The following is an 18,509-nucleotide window of genomic DNA, read 5'->3' as shown; positions in this document are numbered from 1 at the left end:
GAAGGAGCATAACATAACGAAGGTTTATTACGATATATGTTTATACATAAATACTGCACGGCTCACCCAGGCACGCGTACTTTCCTCTGTTGCCACATTTTAACAAACTGTTATACCTCTCTTTGAATCGCCTTAAATACTTAGAACAATTTTTCCTTCAGCTTTTTGTTCTCACTTTTACTGATCAGATAATAGTGCCACACACACAAATACCAAAATTAAAACATATTAGAATAAGCTGTTTTATGAAATATGAAGGTGCTTGTGCTATATTATGCGATCACGCTGCTGATGAAGGACGAGCAAGAGATACATATACTTCATAGAGAGAAAATGTGGGGTTGTATCTTCTTGGGCATTACACAGCTAACACATCGCATGACACGGTCGACTTTAACATGAACAAAGTGGAACCGGTAATTCCTTTTTACAAGGGACATGGTTTTTTATGCGTGTGTACGGTTGAGCATCAAAATGATGCCATCCACTTGGGTCGATCAAAATTGCTGCGGTTGCCAACGCTTCTACTCCGTTCTGCGAGGTTGCCAAAACTTTCTGACGGAGTCAATCGTGATGGAAACCTACGACGAGTGTAATCGGTCTGAATAGGAGGACACGCGATGATATGGTGAAACGCTCGCTTTCTCATGGAGAGTTGTCGACTCTGAAGACTAAGTAACATTATGTTACGGAAACCTAGTGAGTGAGGCTTCGCTCCAACTCTTTATCTGGGTGGAACGATCAAACATGTTGAGACTTAATACCAGAGCACTGGACTAATCTTTTAAAGCACATGGGCGATTGCTTTAGAAAGCTTGCGATGTCGCGAAGCGACAATTGGTAAGTTATGCTCACTTTTTGATGCAATATGCATTTGAATAGCGCACTTTAAATTAGCATACTCATTGTGCATAAAGTGGATAGCAAATTCGAGCTTTCGAATTTTCGATAAGGACGATGCGTTGCACCCTAAATCCAAATATGCGGATGATTGGAAACACCAACAACATTATAGAATAGATTACGAGCACCTGGTATCTTATATGAACACTGTTTTACAGTACATACTGCGATCTCGGCTTAAGGTTTCTACAGTGGCTCTTGCTCTTCCTCACCCGGGGTCGCGCTGGCAGCCTCGCTGAGACGACATACTTCGACAGCATGTAAAGATATTTCTTCTGAGCTGTCAAGCTGGACATTTGAAGGCAAGCTGAAACGCTCTTCCGACTGATAAGCTTTCCCTTGTTTCTTCTTTCTTCTACTTAGTCATATTCCTATGTATTGCGATATAGCAGTATACACATACTACATTATCTCCATCTTATCGCCGTTTGACAGTTTTAAATTTTACTTCTTCTTCTCACAAAATCAAACCATTTTATAACCGACTAAAATATGGCGCGGCTTTCAAACCCGATAACATAGGGGAAGTAACTTTACTTTAAAAGATGTGGTTCTGTTAATATTATTAGAAGGATTTAAAGAGACATGGTTTGTGAAGCAGCTTGTGAGTATCTTGTTGCAAACTGAGTTCATTTAAGACGCGGCCCTGAATAGAAATCTGATGGGTATGGGCTTTAAAACATGTTCCGTAGTACTTGTTCTTGAATCAAACATTAACCTACATTGTTATATTTTTTTCACCTATGACAACTCTAAAAAAAACTGCATTATTGGAACCAATTAAGAGCAATCGAATCAAAGACCAATCCGACATATTAACATGATAAGGTGGAAGGACAAAACAGGTTCTTCTTTTCGTGGCGCTAATAAAGAAGCTTTCAAGCAGCAATATTCTTTACTGCGGTGATTTACTGTAAATAATGTATGTCCACTTTTTCCGCTACAGCTATAAATACTGCTGGTACAACGACTCGGTAGCAACTGATATACTGCCTTCATAACTAAAGCAGTCTACTTTATTGATGGGGCGCATTTGTATTTGGACGCTAGAGGTGAAATTCTTGGATTGTCCAAAGACAAACTACTGCGAAAGCATTTGCCAAGGACGCTTCCGTTGATCAGGGGCTAAGGTTAGGGGATCGAAGACGATTAGATACCGTCGTAGTCTTAACAGCAAACTATGCCGACTAGGGATTGGACTTGACTCTTATGGCTTGTCCAGCACCTTAGCGAAAGCAAAGTTTTTGGGTTCTGGGGGGAGTACGGGACGCAAGGCTGAAACTTAAAGAAATTGACGGAAGGGCACCACCAGGAGTGGAGCCTGCGGCTTAATTTGACTCAACACGGGGAAACTCACCAGGTCCAGACATATGAAGGATTGACAGATTGAAAGCTCTTTCAAGATTATATGGGTGGTGGTGCATGGCCGTTCTTAGTTCGTGGAGTGATTTGTCTGGTTAATTCCGATAACGAACGAGATCTTAATCTGCTAAATAGGCAGACCAACTTTTTAGTTGGATTGTGTACCTTCGGGTACCGCTGACTTCTTAGAGAGACTACTGAATTTAATTCAGAGGAAGTTTGAGGCAATAACAGGTCTGTGATGCCCTTAGATGTTCTGGGCCGCACGCGCGCTACACTGATGAAGGCAGCGAGTTTATAACCTTGGCCGATAGGTCTGGGTAAACTCTTGAAACTTCATCGTGCTGGGGATAGAGCATTGCAAATATTGCTCTTCAACGAGGAATTCCTAGTAAGCGCAAGTCATCAGCTGGTGGGCCGTTCGTCCAAGATCCAGAGACTGGGAAAAAGCATGTTCGGGAGGATATCACCATTGGTGTACCACACACGATCACATCAAGTCAAGCTTATAAGTGCAGGCGCTTTTTATACCTTGGAGAACCGCAGCTATTTGTTACATTCAGCTGTAATGATTTCGCACCAGAAATAATACGAGTTGTCAATTCCGACGAGCCGTGGTCCGATCCTGTTTTGTTTGCCAACCACTTCAAGCACATGTGGTCTGAACTTTTTGAATCACGAATCAAAAGGACATTCGGTGCAACTGTTGGCGGCATTAAAGACTTTTATTGGGTTCTCGAGCTACAAGCCTGAGGTAATTGTATACTGTTATTTTATGTGTGGTACTAAATCACGGTGTCAAACTTACAGTCAGGAGTGATATACGCATTTTTATTTAGGTAGTCCGCACATCCACTGTGTACTTTGGACTGGGGACAATTTCGACCAGTTGGTTCGAAGCAATATTGTTTGTGCAACGTTTCCACCTGCAGATACTGATTTGGCTCGTCTGGTTTCTAGGCATCAGATCCATCGATGCACGTCATACTGCAAGAAAGCGCATTTTCGCGGGCGAAATGTAGGAGTTGTCGAAACGGTGTACGATGTTCTTAGCTGGCACAAAGAGCAAGGTAGCCGCAAGGTCATATATACCAGTACGAACATGCCCGAGAACGAGTATCGGGTGATGCGTCGATTGCGACGTGGCTGACATAGTGCCGACAATGACAACATGATCGGGTCTAATACCGCTCTACAACACACATGGAAACCACCTATACAAGTACTCCAGGCCAAAGGACAATGAAATCCAACCCCACAAGATCAGATCTTGCATGTCGAGGATGAATATACAATGCAGAAACGTCAGACGCCCCCGCAAAGCTTCAATGCCGACAACCACGCTGCCGTGATCGGGTCTAATACCGCTCTATAACACACATGGAAACCACCTATACAAGTACTCCAGGCCAAAGGACATTGAAATCCAACCCCACAAGATCAGATCCTGTATGTCGAGGATGAATATACAATGCAGAAACGTCAGACGCCCCCGCAAAGCTTCAATGCCGACAACCACGCTGCCATGATCGGGTCTAATACCGCTCTATAACACACATGGAAACCACCAATACAAGTACTCCAGGCCAAAGGACATTGAAATCCAACCCCACAAGATCAGATCCTGTATGTCGAGGATGAATATACAATGCAGAAACGTCAGACGCCCCCGCAAAGCTTCAATGCCGACAACCACGCTGCCATGATCGGGTCTAATACCGCTCTACAACACACATGGAAACCACCTATACAAGTACTCCAGGCCAACCCCACCATGGCAGACCAGCAGACAAGGCATCCAACCGAAAGTACGCTACCATACTTCCATGGCAAAAAACAGAGAAGGGTTTCTCCGTCCTCTGATTTCGCCTGAAGACCGGTTGTGGCCAACACCGTTGAACGCCAGACTAGAGAGCCCCAAGCAGGGACCGGTTGTAGGCAGCCAGGGGGACCACGGGAAAAAGGCTGAGACCAGGACCGACAGAGGCAAGACCAGGACCAAGGGAAGAGCCAGAGCGAGGGGGAGACCAGAACCAAGGGAAGAGCCAAGAGAAAGACCAGGAGGATCCAAGGGAGTGAAGGGAAAAGAAAAGTGAAGAGAAGAAAGAGTGAAGAAAAAAAAATAAAATGCCCTGGCGTATTTATATATTTTTTTTTGGTTGTAAAAAAACACGTCCAGGCCCGTGCTAACAATACAGGCAGCAATAGCAACACGATCACACTTTTTTTTGTTACTTTCACACTTTTTTTTGTTACTTTCTGTGGTCGCGTAGTCGTGCTCGCGAAAATAATCGAAAAGAAAAAAAATTGTTCCGAGGCTACGAGCCCACCATTCTGTTCTTTTTTTGTTTTCTTTGATCAGAGTGTTTAAAGCAGGCTTTCAAGCTTGAATGTGTTAGCATGGAATAATGAAATATGACATTTGGTCTATTTTCGTTGGTTCAAGACCAAAGTAATGATGAATAGGAGTGGCCGGGGGCACTACTAGTTTTGGTTAGCGCCAAGCTCAAACCAGGGATCAAAGGGTCTCGGTACAGTGTCTACCGTCAATGTTGCTTAAGTTAAATACGAGATTATTTTTGGATTTGTACCGCGTCGATATTGGCCGGTGAACAATAGCTTCGGATGATAACGATATATTCGCGCAAGGTGTTGGCGAAATATACATCATTTTTGGTTTGGAGTAAGTATGTGCTGAATGTCGTATCCAGCTTCTTGATGGGATAAGTGAGCCATTGTAGAAAGTCTCGGCCGTTGTTGGATCAACCATGGTGCGATGTGGTGGCGTGTGTAACAAACAAAAGACGCACTCTTAATTAAGTATCAAGTATATACCCACGACAATCAGCGATTGTCGATCCCTCAAGCCCGCAATGATGGAGTGCTTGGTTCATTTGTAGAATTGAAGAATTTCATGATATGTATAGCTTCGATCGGGTGCCAATAGCAAAAAGAACTTTTATTACTATCATCCAGGGCTAAGAAGAAGCCATATTGCTTGTAGAGAAAAAAAAGTTCCTTGAAAGCTATCTTTCCGCCTAATATAGCGATATTCTGTAGTACTTGCTTCGGGGATATTTGGTGATTGTAAGCAATATTGAAGACGTTGTGATAATATAAGAAAATGCACAAGGGAAGAATGCATTAATCTAGCCATACGCTGCTAAATCATGAGTTGACTTGAACAATTGGTAGCATATTAGTGGTTACGATAATGAGACAGAAGAAATCTTGATCTTAGAGGTTGACAGTGAATAATATAGCACTGTATCCAGTCTTCAAAGATTTGAAAAAGGATTATGGCGTGACCCTTGCACACCCTCTCTCTTTCATTCTCATTCTTCCTCCTTTTTTTTTGTTCCCCGGCCATCATTATGTATTGCAAATGCCGTATAAAAATAAACAAATACTACCGTGAACGCGCTGATAGGTACGGTGAACGCGTTAGCCGCCGGTTGCAATAACACTCATTTCGATGGACAGCTTATGTTCAATTAGTGCAATTATCCATCATTTGCAGGGCCGGCCTGATTTACGTAGCAAGGATGACAAACTAGGTTTTCCTTCACGATATTCAAGTTACGACATGTAAACATATGGTGTGACCAGAACTCGTCCGCATCAATTGACTGAATTCACAACAAACGAAGTTGAAGCCCTTATTGTTCGTGTGGTGAACCACATTAATACACTGCTTAAGATATCAACAATAAGATATTCAGTTAAACATTATAGCACACACGTATGAACACTACGGCATTCCGGCTAAACACTATTGAATAAAACCTCTTACTCAGATGATCCAACTTACGTGAGCAGGACAATGAACCTATCAACAGGTACCTTGGCCATCACATCAGCTAACGTCGGTTTCAAAGTGTGCCCGATTAACATAACGATATCAGGAGAAGTTCTGATACGTCCTTGATCCATCCTCTATCACATAGTTTATCCATTAGTCGGATGAATTGATATCGCCGTCTTAATAGCTAGAATATAAAAGAGCTTTATCTTTTGTTGGAATAAAACATGATCTCAAAGATACTTAATCTTGTCCCTTATTATCTTTATTGAAGCTCTATCATCACAGTTCGGAACAAAGGCGAGGATTTCCAAAAATACTTTCACTGGACCCAAATATTTCGTCGAGTTTTTTAGGGTGTACACAAAAGTACATATTGCATTCGATATCCAAGCGTTTCAAGACGCAGTAACATGGAAAGGTGAGTAACTTTTTCCCTTTGCGATCTACAACAGTATTTTGACACATTCAGGTCCCAGTTTTTGCAACCGAGCTTTTTCCGAGCTTGCATAAACCGAGGAAGGATGTTTGAAAATGAGAAAAGCAATAAATATTTGACACGCTTCATGCTACTTGTGTTTCTTGCGATTATTCACTCATGCCTCTGCCACCCAACGTATAGTAGTGCTATATGTGCTCGGCACTCCACTGTGTATTCAGTTATTCGGCACAAGCTGACATGCCATGTTATTCAGCAGAGCTATTTCAATGACATTGCATCCAAAATCTCATTATTATCAGCAACCCAACAGTATCTGAGCGCACCATCACACGATACATGGCTCACTGGGGATTTGAGTCGCGAGGAAGTGGAAAAGACGTATGTACAAGGAAAATATACCAACTATATATTAGCATATGGCTAAACATATTCCGTATTGCTGTACACAGATCTATTTTGATGGCCACGAAAGCGATGATGTGAAGGAGTATCGTGTGCGCTGAGCCAGGGCAACGATGGGATACCGTAAGAAGATGAAGACGTATGATACACTGAAGATGGCGAGTCGAGCCAGTGTTAGAGGACGAAAACGACGCTGAAATGGTGATGGTGACACATGATGAATGCATATTTTATGCAAACGACGACAAGAAGACCAATTGGCTTGCCCAAGGTGGAACTTTTTCAAAGAAAGAAGGTCCAGGAGTATCGTTGGTGGTAAGCGACTTCTTGTGCCCATAGTCATGGCCGTCTGATGCCATCTGAAGAGCTTCGTAGTCTCTTAGAGCATGCACTCATTCCATATGAGTACGAGAAATCATTCTACCCGAGGCAAACCGTGAAGGTTATTGGGAAAGTGAAGATGTGGTCAAAAAATTAAAGGAAAAAGTCATTCCTATATTCCAGGCAATGCATCTAAAATGTAAAGGTATGTCTTTCTGATCATTTTATATACTGCTATATTATTTATTACAGCCTAATCAATCTCTTATCCAGACAGCTGTATTCTGCTTTGACCAGAGTTCCAACCACAATGTCTACAAGGAGAACGCTTTACGGATTCAAAGGTTCAGTCCTTATCCCAAAAGAACAGTTAAAAGCGATTCTTGCGCGATCCATCGACTCGTATCCGTATGGCTGGTTTTTCGATGAAAACAATGAAATGATGTTCATGTACAGAAGATGGCAAGATTCATCTGCGAGGCATGTGTGAAGTTAGTATATTTGAAAAGTACTATTAGTCATTGGACATAATACTCGCTGTTGTTCCTTTCTTTGGTAGATATTGGTAGAAAAGGGTCTTTGGAAACAAGGGATGCAAAAAAAGGAAGCAACAGAGGTTTTAAGCGCCCAGCTTGACTTTACCTGAGAAAAAAGTGCTCTAGCGTATGCCGTTCAAAACGTTGGTTATATTTTTCAGCTTTACCCAAAGTTTCATTGTGAGTGTAATTCCATTGAACGCTATTGGGGTGCTGTTGAACGAGAAGTGCGTAAGCGATGCGATTACACTTTTGCAAGCATTCACCGAAGTTCTCGATAGTATTCCGCTGCCAATGATTTGTGAATTTGAACGTAGAGTATTGATATACATCAAGGCGGTTTGGAAGGTGTGATGCAATTGATGCTGTAAAAATCTACACATCTCATAGAAGAGTTATAAAATACATGTATTAAAATCATATACGGAATTACACTATAATATATGCTGGAAGTATGGTTTAAGGTGGCGTGCACCATACTACTTTGTACCTTTTGAGATCTTACAGGTCATTAAAAGGTTGTTTGAGAACACAATATTGCTTTGACTTAATGACAGCAGAGATGCCAATATAATCAAACTCATGGAAAATGCGCCCAAGATATTAAATCAACCCCATGGATATCTTCCTTTTGCTGTACTCTGAAAGCTTGCTATTTATAACAAGATATTCTTCGCAAACTTGCAAGGAAGGGAAAATAAGACCTTGAAATGCTAGGACATTCTCTGAAACAAGTCTTCTTGGGAACCTTTTGTTGCATCAAAGTTAAAATAGACAAGATGAGCCCGGTACTGCATCACAGTGTGGCCCTCCCGTTGTATATAATATTGCGCGCACATGCTCACAAATAAATTATTTTCATGTCACAAGGTTGGTCGCAATGTCTAAGACACGAGAGCAGTAAAAGTATTAGACGGGAATCCGGTGCAAGTAAATGTAGAATAATGTGAATTGGAATCATCATATACGGATTAAAAACATAATCTTGCTTTTATATTGCTATGGTAATAAAATGGCGCATTGCTTCTGTTTAACACGAATAATTATTGCAGAGGGGTAACGACATATAAAATGTGAATTCTAATATATGATGATTATACTACCAGATTTCTTAAGCGTTGTGTTGCAATGCCCAGAAAATAAAGCCATCTGGTTAACTGTGTATTCAAGTACATACCACATATTATTTAATGACTGCGACGGAGGCGTTGCTGTTGTTGCTCGGTCATTGATGCTTGACGTTGCCATGGTACAACCTTGTACAAATGATACAGAGTATACTATGTAAATTGCCAAAATGCAGCTTCTCAGTAGTCCTTTTCATATTAATGTGTAATAACAGTAGTATCATTATAGTTTATTCAAAAATTAAATTTGTTTGTAGTTTGATATAGATAGAATAAGGAATTAGATTAAGTTTGACTACCTAAAACAAAACAGCTGAGCCAGCAACTGCGACGGCAGCAACAAGACCACCCAATTGAAGCTTGGTAGCAGCCGACTCATTGTCATCAGCATCTTGGTTTTGTTCTTCAGCATCATTGCTGGTGTTGTCTTCGCTAGTGTTATCATCACTGGTGTTATCTTCGTTGGCATTGTCGTCGTTGGACGAAGGGCTGGTTTCAGTAGCATCAGCATTATCAGAGGCAGAAGCAGATTCAGAGGCATCGGCTGAAGCGGAGGGGCTTGGACTAGCTTCAGCACAGGTATCATCCTTGTGCTCTTGGTACCAAGCACAAGAATCAGCGTGCTCGCGGTTTCCGTAGTCAGCTTGCTCGTCAGCCGAGCAGTTCATAACACACATTCCAGATTGAGTCATGTACGTGGTATAGGCGGGGGTTCCTCTTTCGCACTTGTAGCTCAAGGATTCAATAAAGTCTGCGGATGCTGGGTCATCGGTCCATTGAGCCCACATGTCCTGGCCGGCTTTCTTAAGAGTAAAAAGAAAAGGAAGGGGTGTTTCAATATCTTGCTGTACAATTATACATGACAATGACAGCTAGTGGATAGAAATGAGATTATTGTAATCAGACTTACGATTTTGCATTCCTTGACACACGGTCCTGGCTCTGCAACGTCGTATGAAGGGTTGCAGTTGGCAGCAGCAAGGGCGGCACAGCCGAGAAGGACGACAATGGACGAAGAGATGGTGCGCATGATGACTAGATGTGTTTTGTGTTGAAAGAGCTGTCTTTGCTTTTCCTTGCTCTCAGAACTCTCAATTATATAGTAGGTGGATGTATCGGAGTCATCAATCTCCGGAAAAAGTTAACAGAGTACCACGGTAAGATGGAGGACCGTTCGCAAGCGCGAAAACAGCAATTGGTAGAATCTCAAGTAATTCCAGAGGGTCTATAACGGACTACCAAATTGATTTATCAGATCTGTTTCCTATGATCCGCCGCTCAAGAGAGAGATGTAACCAGACGTTCTCACATGTCAGTTGCTACCCGGGCGGCAGCGAAGTTACAATCTGATAAATCCGTCAAGACTTGTGATTCATAGCTGCTGTATATTTTTTTTTGGAAAAAAAAAATACCCAAAAGTACATTTGGCGACACAGGAAAGCTTAACTTTTTTCTTTCTCAGGCTCCCGAGAATTTGGATCACTGCAATTGCATCAAAACTACAATTGCTACTCAACCAAAAGGAGCGCAATTGATTTAAACGCTATCGCAAGAAGTTTTTAATTTTACAGAAAGTTACATGGTGACATTTTGGACTGTATTCCATGCAGTAATGCTGTTCTTTTGGTTGGGTGAAAAGGAAAAAAAAAGTTCGCGTAAGCATTTGGTTTGATGTAGTACACACGTTGCACCGATGGTAAACCAGCCGACCGTCAATGATCGGGTATATGGCCGACAAAACAGCATCCATCTTCACCGCTCATGCATTGCTGAAGATGTAGTTTAAAAGCGAAAGTGCGCGCACCATCCAAGAATGAAATTGTGAGTAACAATCCCAGGGTATATATCTCGTACAGCATCAATTGTCGTTGACACAAGAGAGTGGCATAGAACAGGACGCGTAAATAATACCGTAGAATAAAAGTCGTGACAGCATTTTGGAAAAAGAAACGAGCATCACAACTTTGTACCTCTTTTTGTATCTTCGTTTCAGTCCATAAGAAACGAGTATGCTTATACAAGGTTGCATGTAGAATTCACCGTTACATGTCTGTTCCACTGCTCTGGTTATTGGACCCAAGTTACACAAGACCAACAAAACGCAAATTCGGGACGCCTGTTGAATTATAACAATGGGCGAGGAGCGTGATGCGAGGCAAAACTTATCAGATCAATCCACGGATTCCATGTGTCCCCATGTAAAAAAAAAAGAGATTGATCGGGTAGTTGCTCCTCAATTATTTTTTCTTTTTGCATATTAGGTAGGTGAATCTCGTTCGCTCGGACCCAAATAAATGTGTCAGGTTTAGCCGATATTATAAAAAGAAAAAGAAAAAAAAAACTTAGCATCCTCATCGTGGTGAAAAGAACGTCTTCTTCTTCTTTTCCGTCGTTCAATCAGCGGTATCAGTGATTGCAAGGAGCAACAGCAGCAGCGGTAGCCGTATCAAAATAAGCAATGTCTAGCGACTCAACAATCAAGCAGCGCGATGTCGATTTCGATACCAAAGAACAAATTACGGACGATTACTCGTACGATATAGCGTTAGCGAATCATCCTGGAGCACCCAACAGCAACACAGCAGCACAGGACGATAGCAACAGCAGCAGTATCGTAGTAACCGAAAACGACCAAGAAAAAGAGGCCCCTCCACGGAAATTCCTTTGGGTCGTTCCTTTGAAAGACCATGTCCACCCTGTTCGATTCTTTTTCTTTCTGTTCTCAGTCTTTGCGTCCCTTGCCGTCATTGTGTTCTTTGCAAACGCACAGTCCTGGACTTTGACCTCCCTCCTGCAGATTAGCGAAAACACAGGTGATGCCACCGGTTCCTTATCAACGTACTCTGAAGTAACATCCGTTATCGGTGTCGTTTGCTGGGGTATCATATCCGACAATATCCAAAAGCGAACAGTCATGGCGTTCGGTTTGGTGATCATGGGCATCATTTGCATCGCGTATCCGCATGCTCCAGATCTGTACCCAACCTTGCTTATTCTCCGTCTAATCTATTCTGTTGGTACCGCCGCCACAACTTGTATGATGGCAGCATTCATGCTTGAAGTTGTCCATGGTGAACGAAGTGGTCTCGTCTCTGGATTGATTGGCACGTGTTCTGGTCTTGGTGCCATCTTTGCCGCCTTTGTCCTATTCACCGTTCCTACAGAAATGAGCCATCTTGGCTCTTCACCGACTGATCCGATGCTCATTGTGTATGGCTATGCAGCTATTGGTGCCACCACGGTCGCCTTGGGATTCCTCTTGTGGTTCTTGATGCCCAAAAACCCGCCTCCGCAAAAAAGACTTACCAAGAACCGTAAGGAACGGGTTTGGAAAAACCTTTATTATGGCATCATTGCGGCCAAGGACCCTCATATTGCGCTCGGCTATGTTTCAAGTTTCTTTGCTCGTGCGGACGAGGTCATCATTACGCACTTCATCGCAATGTGGATCCAGCAGTACTATATTGACAATGGCCGGTGTTTTGTTGGTGCCTTTTGTCCATACGCATCGTCATCCACACGTACCATGACTGGCATTGCTCAGTCAGTTGCTTTGGTTATTGCCCCGTTCTTTGGAATTGCAAGCGAATATAACAGAGAGCTCTCCTTAGCTGCAGCAGGCATCATTGGTATTGCTGGCTGCATTCCATTCTCTTTCTCTATCGACCCAACCGACCGAACGACTTTGGGTTTTGTTGTTCTGCTCGCCATGGGTCAATACGGTATGTATAGGTGGCAGTGGTGACTATTTTAAAATATATGGCATGAATTAGGCTTGGAGCCCTTAGTAACTAATATCCCTGTTGTGTGCATGTAGGCGCGATCGTCGCGGGTATGGCCATGATAGCTCGTACGAAGGTTCCTGAAGAATTTCGAGGTGGCGTTGCTGGCATGTACTCATTGTGTGGAGTCATTGGCATCATTATCATTTCCAAGGTTGGAGGTGTGCTCTTTGACAAGTGGATGAGAGGTGCTCCGTTCCTGTTACTCGGTATTGGCCACGGACTGATCGCTGTTCTTTCGCTGGTATACTTTTTCTACACGACCGGTGCAAAGCTGAGAGCAAAATTCTTATCCAAGAAAACAAAAGAGTCTCCGTCAGCCGTAGTAGATGAGCAACCTAATTAGCGGAATGATAGCTTCGTCTGCTACTTGTAATTTTTATGTACTTCCATTCTTAATTGCCATGTAATATATGTCTTTAATACTCTAGCTATATCCGATCTTTTCCCTTTAATATTAATTATGTTGCTCGTTTGTCGTGGACACATTGATATGTTGACTATAGTCTTGTACGCGCACAGGCTCAGCACCACCATACACTTCAAGTAGTATACCTCTCCCCGTTGAGACTATGCTAGCTGTTGAAGAATCTTGGAAAGAAGAGGCAGATTACTAGACGTTGCGCTCAGGGCAGAAAGATGCACGTTTACACAGCACATATGGCAACTTGAACATGCCCATGCTAGGGTGATGGATCCTTCAATTATTTGAAAACAGTATCATTTACACTTTTGAATTATGAGTATTATGGAAAAGCAAATTTCGAGAGGGTACTATCAAACCCCGGTCATTGCAAAAAAAATTGCTGCCGGTGTTAGCGAAATCTCCCGTTAATAATTTATCGCTGGGTCGCCACGCCGCCAATCCCCCCGTCTGTAATAAACTTAAACAGAGGCATGTATATTGTGTCGGACAACGCCCATTTGAAAATCAGATTTTACCGATCATCTTTTGACAAAGTCGGATTCGAAAAGAAGTAAAGTCGACTTGTGGGTATTATAGAAGAAAAGAGACTACTTACAAATTAATAGAGAAAAAGAAAACAATTAAATTAGGCTGAAATGTGAGAGTGTGCGGGTGTGTGAGTGTGTGTGCTATTATATGAATTATAATGTTGCTAATGCAATTGGCTGTGTGTTAATAGGGATAATAAGTAGTAGGAAAAAATAATAATCAAGAACAAAGCAAATCGTCTAATCCAGGGCCTTGAGCTGCTCGCGCTCACCAAAAGTGCCACCACTTGCTTTCTTTTCATTATGTGCCGTATCCGACCACATTTTGATCGCGTCCAGCATTTCCTTGATCTTGGGCTCGTTTCCTCCGAACACATCTAATAAAAAAAATTAAGGTTTAGCGTTATGTACACATTGTTTTTTTTTCGGTTATATATAACTTACCCTTGATCGTATACCGGCCATCAACTTCGACGCCTTCCCGACCCATGAATTTGAAAGCAGCAACAATATTATCCAGTATTTGCATGTTCGCTGGAGCATTATTGGTAGGATGAGGTCGACGGACGTCTTTACCGCTCAAGCCCTCGAGCAACTCAATGAGCAGCTCACCTGATCGAAAATCGTTCAGATTGGCTACCTTGCGGTCCACCTGTTGCTGCACCCAGTCAACGTAGTCCGACGTACTCCATATCGACTGCACGGATGTGCTGATATGACTCTCTTCGGTTAACCGCTTCAACCCGCCAGGTCGGTTGCTCGCCATCACATCACCGTGCTGAGGATCAATCAAGTCTTCGTCGTCATCATCCGGTGCATAGCGTACAATAGGTGGTGTTGCGTTGTTGTTGTTGTTGTTGCTGCTTGGTGGACTTAGCAGTACCGAGGAAATAGGACCATGCGTGCTATCGAACCCAGAATCTTGCAGCTCTTGTTTGCTCTCAGCAAGTGAGAGAGAAGGTGTGTTGTCGTCATAGTCAGTGATCCCAGACTCGCGGTTCTGCGGAGCCGACAAGTCGCCACTATTTAAACGAGACATGGATGGGCGCTGTGAAGGTTGCTCGTCAAAGGATATCCGGCTGATTGGCTGTGCATCTTGATGTGGATGGTAGGTCAGTGAAAACGGTCGGCTATCGATTGATTCGAGACTGGGCGACTGTGGTCTGTTCTCCTTTTTGTACAGGATCATGGATGGAGGACGAGGTTTCATGCGACGGGCCATGTCGAGCGAAACGGTGGGTATTGTGCTGGATGAAAGAACCGGTGCTCCATAGTCGCGTGCAATTGTAGCCTTCATCAGGGTTTTGATCCATGCTTTCATGACTGCTTCAGAATCGGTATAGAAGTAAAAGGTGCGTTCTCGCTCATGCTGTGCTTTGAAGCAATATTTGCCAGAGTAGATGGTTTCATCACAGATGATCCTATATCCACGCAGATTGATGATTCCTTTCATGCGAACATCCTTGAGAACGCAAAAAGTTAGTTCGTTGCCATGATAGTAGTACAAGGTGCACAACACGCTTTAAAAGAGACGCTCTACCTTGGGGGACTTGAAGTAAAAGAGATTGGGTCCTTTCAGAACGAACCAGCGCTTATTCCAAGTCTTGTACTTGTCTCCTTGCTTGTTGAGCCATCCTTCCATATCGGGGGTCACATCCGGCAAGGCAGCCCGATGTGCAAGACTGTCCATGGATGCACGCGATGCAACTGGCAGGACGGTCTGCGGTTTCGATGTCGGGGAAAACGAATTGCGTGCATGATCGTACCGTCTAGAGTCCGTTGCGTTAGCTTCTTTACTTTTATTGTGAGCTATGTTTGTAGAAAGAGTGATGCTAAACTTACGGCTTGGCAGTCGAGTTTTGTCGTGCGATCCCGTGCTCTGGAACGGCATACTAAAGAGGTTCCTTTTTGCATAAGTACACATTCAGCGTTATATCCTTTTACCCTTCCCCCACTTTTTTATTCTTTCTATCCTCAGGAACATACCGTTTTGCGTTTCATCCCGGATTCTGAGCGATGGATGTTTTGTTGTTGTTGCTGCTGCTGCTGCTGTTGTTGGACCATCACTGATGCAGCGCGGGGTACATTCTTGCGCCCTACACTCATGCGTCCTGGAGGTTCCTGTCGAGAACGAGTTGAATCAATCGTGTCCATAGAGTATAAGCGACCTGTACGTGGCTGGTCTTCCGACATGGTGGTTACAGAGTCGAAATCGGTCTCTGCGCTTGGCGACATGGGCCGGGAGCTGTAATTGGATGCGTAGTCGTTGTCCAAGTCCTATAAGCAAACTTTTAGTTTGATGATTCAGATCAAAGGGGCGTTAATCACTAGCTCTATCATCTAGTACCTCTAGCCCAGTAACCGACTGTTTGGATGATGGATGGCGGCGCGAGATGCCTTCACGTAAAGCATTGATTGCGCTGTGGATCTTGAATCGTTTACCAAATGTGTTCACATCAAGTTCCTTGAGAGAATCGATTGTCAATTCAAGCAAGATATCGCCAGTGATCTCTTGGGCTGAGTGAACGTAAAAGAGAAAACGAGGCAAAAGGAGAGGCGTGGAGGGGAGGGGGGGAGGTAGGAATATGGATTGGATAATACAATAGAAGAAAAAGAACGAGGAGTGAGAGGGGAGGGCGTAAGCACAGATACAACCTTTGTATAGATGGTTCTTTTCTTTCTCTCCTTTGCTTCTCTTTAGAATCGAAACACTTACTTTTGAAGTTTCCTGCGACACTCTCAAAGCCCATGACATCTAGCCAGGCAGCGACTTGATCAACGTCCCAATCTTCTGGCGAGGTGTTCCTGAGATTGGGCAAGGTGAGAGCAGCAGCCAGCGTCTTTTGGACGTTCTTGGTCGCTGTTGTCAAGGACCGTGCGGGCGCAGAATGAGATTGGGTTGAATTCAAGGAGGACATGGAACTTGCACGAGGTAGGTGGTCCCGTGATTTTCTAGTGGACGCAGAGGTGGATGGTGTGGGGAGTTGCGTGAGGTTGCTGTTCGAGGTCGTCAGCTGGATTCTCGATATGGCGTCTTCGAGCGAATTAATTTTTTTGTCCAGTGACAGTGTCGGTGCGTTGTATTGTTGTTGATACGACGTATAGTTCATGGGAAACAGCCCAATTTCACCTCGCACATTGCGACCCTATAAGCAGGTAAAAGCCATTTAGCACCCACAACCTTTTCGTTCCAAAGGAAAAAAGAACTCTTAACTTGCTAGTATTATTCCTATTGTACCTGCCACCAGCCGTCATTGTAACCTTCGTCTTTTTCAAGCACAATGATCGGCTCGCCAACGGAGAATGCTATTTCGTCTTGACTTTCGGGCTCGAAGGTGTGAACGGCATAGACTGTCTCAAGGCCTGCCATGAAACACGCATAAAGTGGAGAGAGTATGAAAAGGGGGTGGGGCGAGAAAGATTGACGGAAGAAAAGAAAGGAAGAAAAGAAAAAAGAGTGGAATGAAAGCGAACAAGAAGAAGAAATATATATATAGAAGGAGAGTAAAAGGCGACTCGTATAATTTGTGTCCAAGTAAGCACCCGAGATCCTTGAAAGAAAGGGGGGCAAGAGAGAAAAAAAAAAGATTAGCCTCGTCTATTCAGAGCCGCGAGAGTGATACAGCAGTAGTGTTTATGTTATTACTACTCGTACCAATAATTCACATGCTTCCCAAGTTCTGGACAGAGCGCCCATATTGCAATTTGCTAGCTTGGCTTCTATGCGGACCTTTCTGGTCTGCACGCCCATATTTCAACGTAGTACGATCCAATTTCAAGTCGGAAAGAAGGGAGGAGTCGAACCGACGCGTGCTCCTAACGGCTAAGAAAGAGAAGACCCGCTTGCCAGAACACATTCATCCTCATCAGCGTAACTTGTATATGAATTTCTAGCTAGAGAGGGAGCACGTTTGGATTCCCTCAAGTGGGAACCACTGCTCAAGCTATCTCCTTTTTCAGCTGAGCTTGTGAGTTTGCTCTCTCTCTCTCTCTCTCTCTCTCTCTCTTCTTTTTATACAGTCGTTTTGCCGAGCAAAAGGAGAGCCGGTGTCAATAATAGGTTGGCAAAAGTATAACCACTGCGTTTCATCATCATCACCCTTATTCTCACATTATCTTTTTCTGGTACCGTCGCACATATTAGCATTTGAGCCGCCTTAAAAGCATCCGCCCCACCCAACCTGCGATCATCAATTGATAAAAAAGAGCATCATCGTGCATAAGTGCATAACGTTAGCAGGCAGGGTAGTGCATGCTGTTGGTCAGTGGCCTTATATAACTTGCACTCCCTAAAGCGTGCATCAGAGAGAGAAAGAGAGAGATATGTTTTATACCACCCTATGTTTGGAGCCCTGCTTTTCTTTTATTTCAGTTGGGTGGAAGTTGTTTGGGATGTTGAAGCGCGCTTATTGTGATTTGGCACATTTAATTTTAGCATTTTTGGGTCAGTGCCCCCCGCCTGCGTCCGCTTTATTTATTGTCTTGAATTCCGCTTGTCATAATTATATATTGTCACCTAGTAGCAAGCACTTTGTACTCAGTCAAGCGCTATGCATATGTGAATGCAACAAACTTCTCTATAGTATACGCATGAACAGCAAGTGTGGATCTATGCTTTCTTTGCCGAAGCTGAAAGACTGTAAAAAAAGCTTATTCCACATCTGCAGCCTTTGGGTCTTGTTTCCGTTCCGACAATTTATCAGTTGGAGTTGGCCAAGACATTCCATTTTTGGCGTGAGACCAAGGTTGTAATTTGATGCTTAATAACACAATATATTGAAGCGTTGACCGCATAGGTGCACGTTTTCTCACAGTGGACGGACGAGGAACTCTGTCACCAGTCGCACTCAACCTCCTCGCTCTCTCTATGGATGTGGA

General features: G+C 43.4%; 3 protein-coding genes across 3 annotated transcripts; 1 reads left to right on the top strand and 2 right to left on the bottom strand.

The window, feature by feature from the left end:
* Window positions 1-9,362: 9,362 nt before the first annotated feature.
* Window positions 9,363-9,883, bottom strand: BDB00DRAFT_746836 (uncharacterized protein; the record flags this gene model as incomplete). Its single annotated transcript, XM_053118555.1, has 2 exons — window positions 9,363-9,698; window positions 9,806-9,883. Coding segments are annotated over 2 exons (414 nt in total), but the record flags the coding sequence as incomplete, so codon positions are not given.
* A 1,470-nt stretch (window positions 9,884-11,353) lies between these two features.
* BDB00DRAFT_789378 (major facilitator superfamily domain-containing protein) lies at window positions 11,354-13,294 on the top strand (the record flags this gene model as incomplete). Its single annotated transcript, XM_053120871.1, has 3 exons — window positions 11,354-12,617; window positions 12,713-12,921; window positions 13,184-13,294. 3 exons carry the CDS (start codon window positions 11,354-11,356, stop codon window positions 13,292-13,294), a joined length of 1,584 nt encoding a protein of 527 aa, XP_052977992.1.
* Window positions 13,295-13,871: 577 nt separating this feature from the next.
* BDB00DRAFT_912561 (uncharacterized protein) lies at window positions 13,872-17,001 on the bottom strand (the record flags this gene model as incomplete). The annotated part of the gene is made up of 8 exons (XM_053128674.1): window positions 13,872-14,008; window positions 14,076-15,093; window positions 15,172-15,400; window positions 15,474-15,523; window positions 15,618-15,908; window positions 15,979-16,148; window positions 16,348-16,777; window positions 16,870-17,001. The coding sequence occupies 8 exons, from the start codon at window positions 16,999-17,001 to the stop codon at window positions 13,872-13,874; spliced, it is 2,457 nt and encodes an 818-aa protein (XP_052977991.1).
* Window positions 17,002-18,509: the final 1,508 nt, after the last annotated feature.

Source organism: Zychaea mexicana, assembly GCF_025766255.1.
Source record: "Zychaea mexicana strain RSA 1403 chromosome Unknown BDB00scaffold_55, whole genome shotgun sequence".
NCBI lineage: Eukaryota > Fungi > Mucoromycota > Mucoromycetes > Mucorales > Lichtheimiaceae > Zychaea > Zychaea mexicana.
This window is presented reverse-complemented; position numbering and strand designations above follow the sequence as displayed.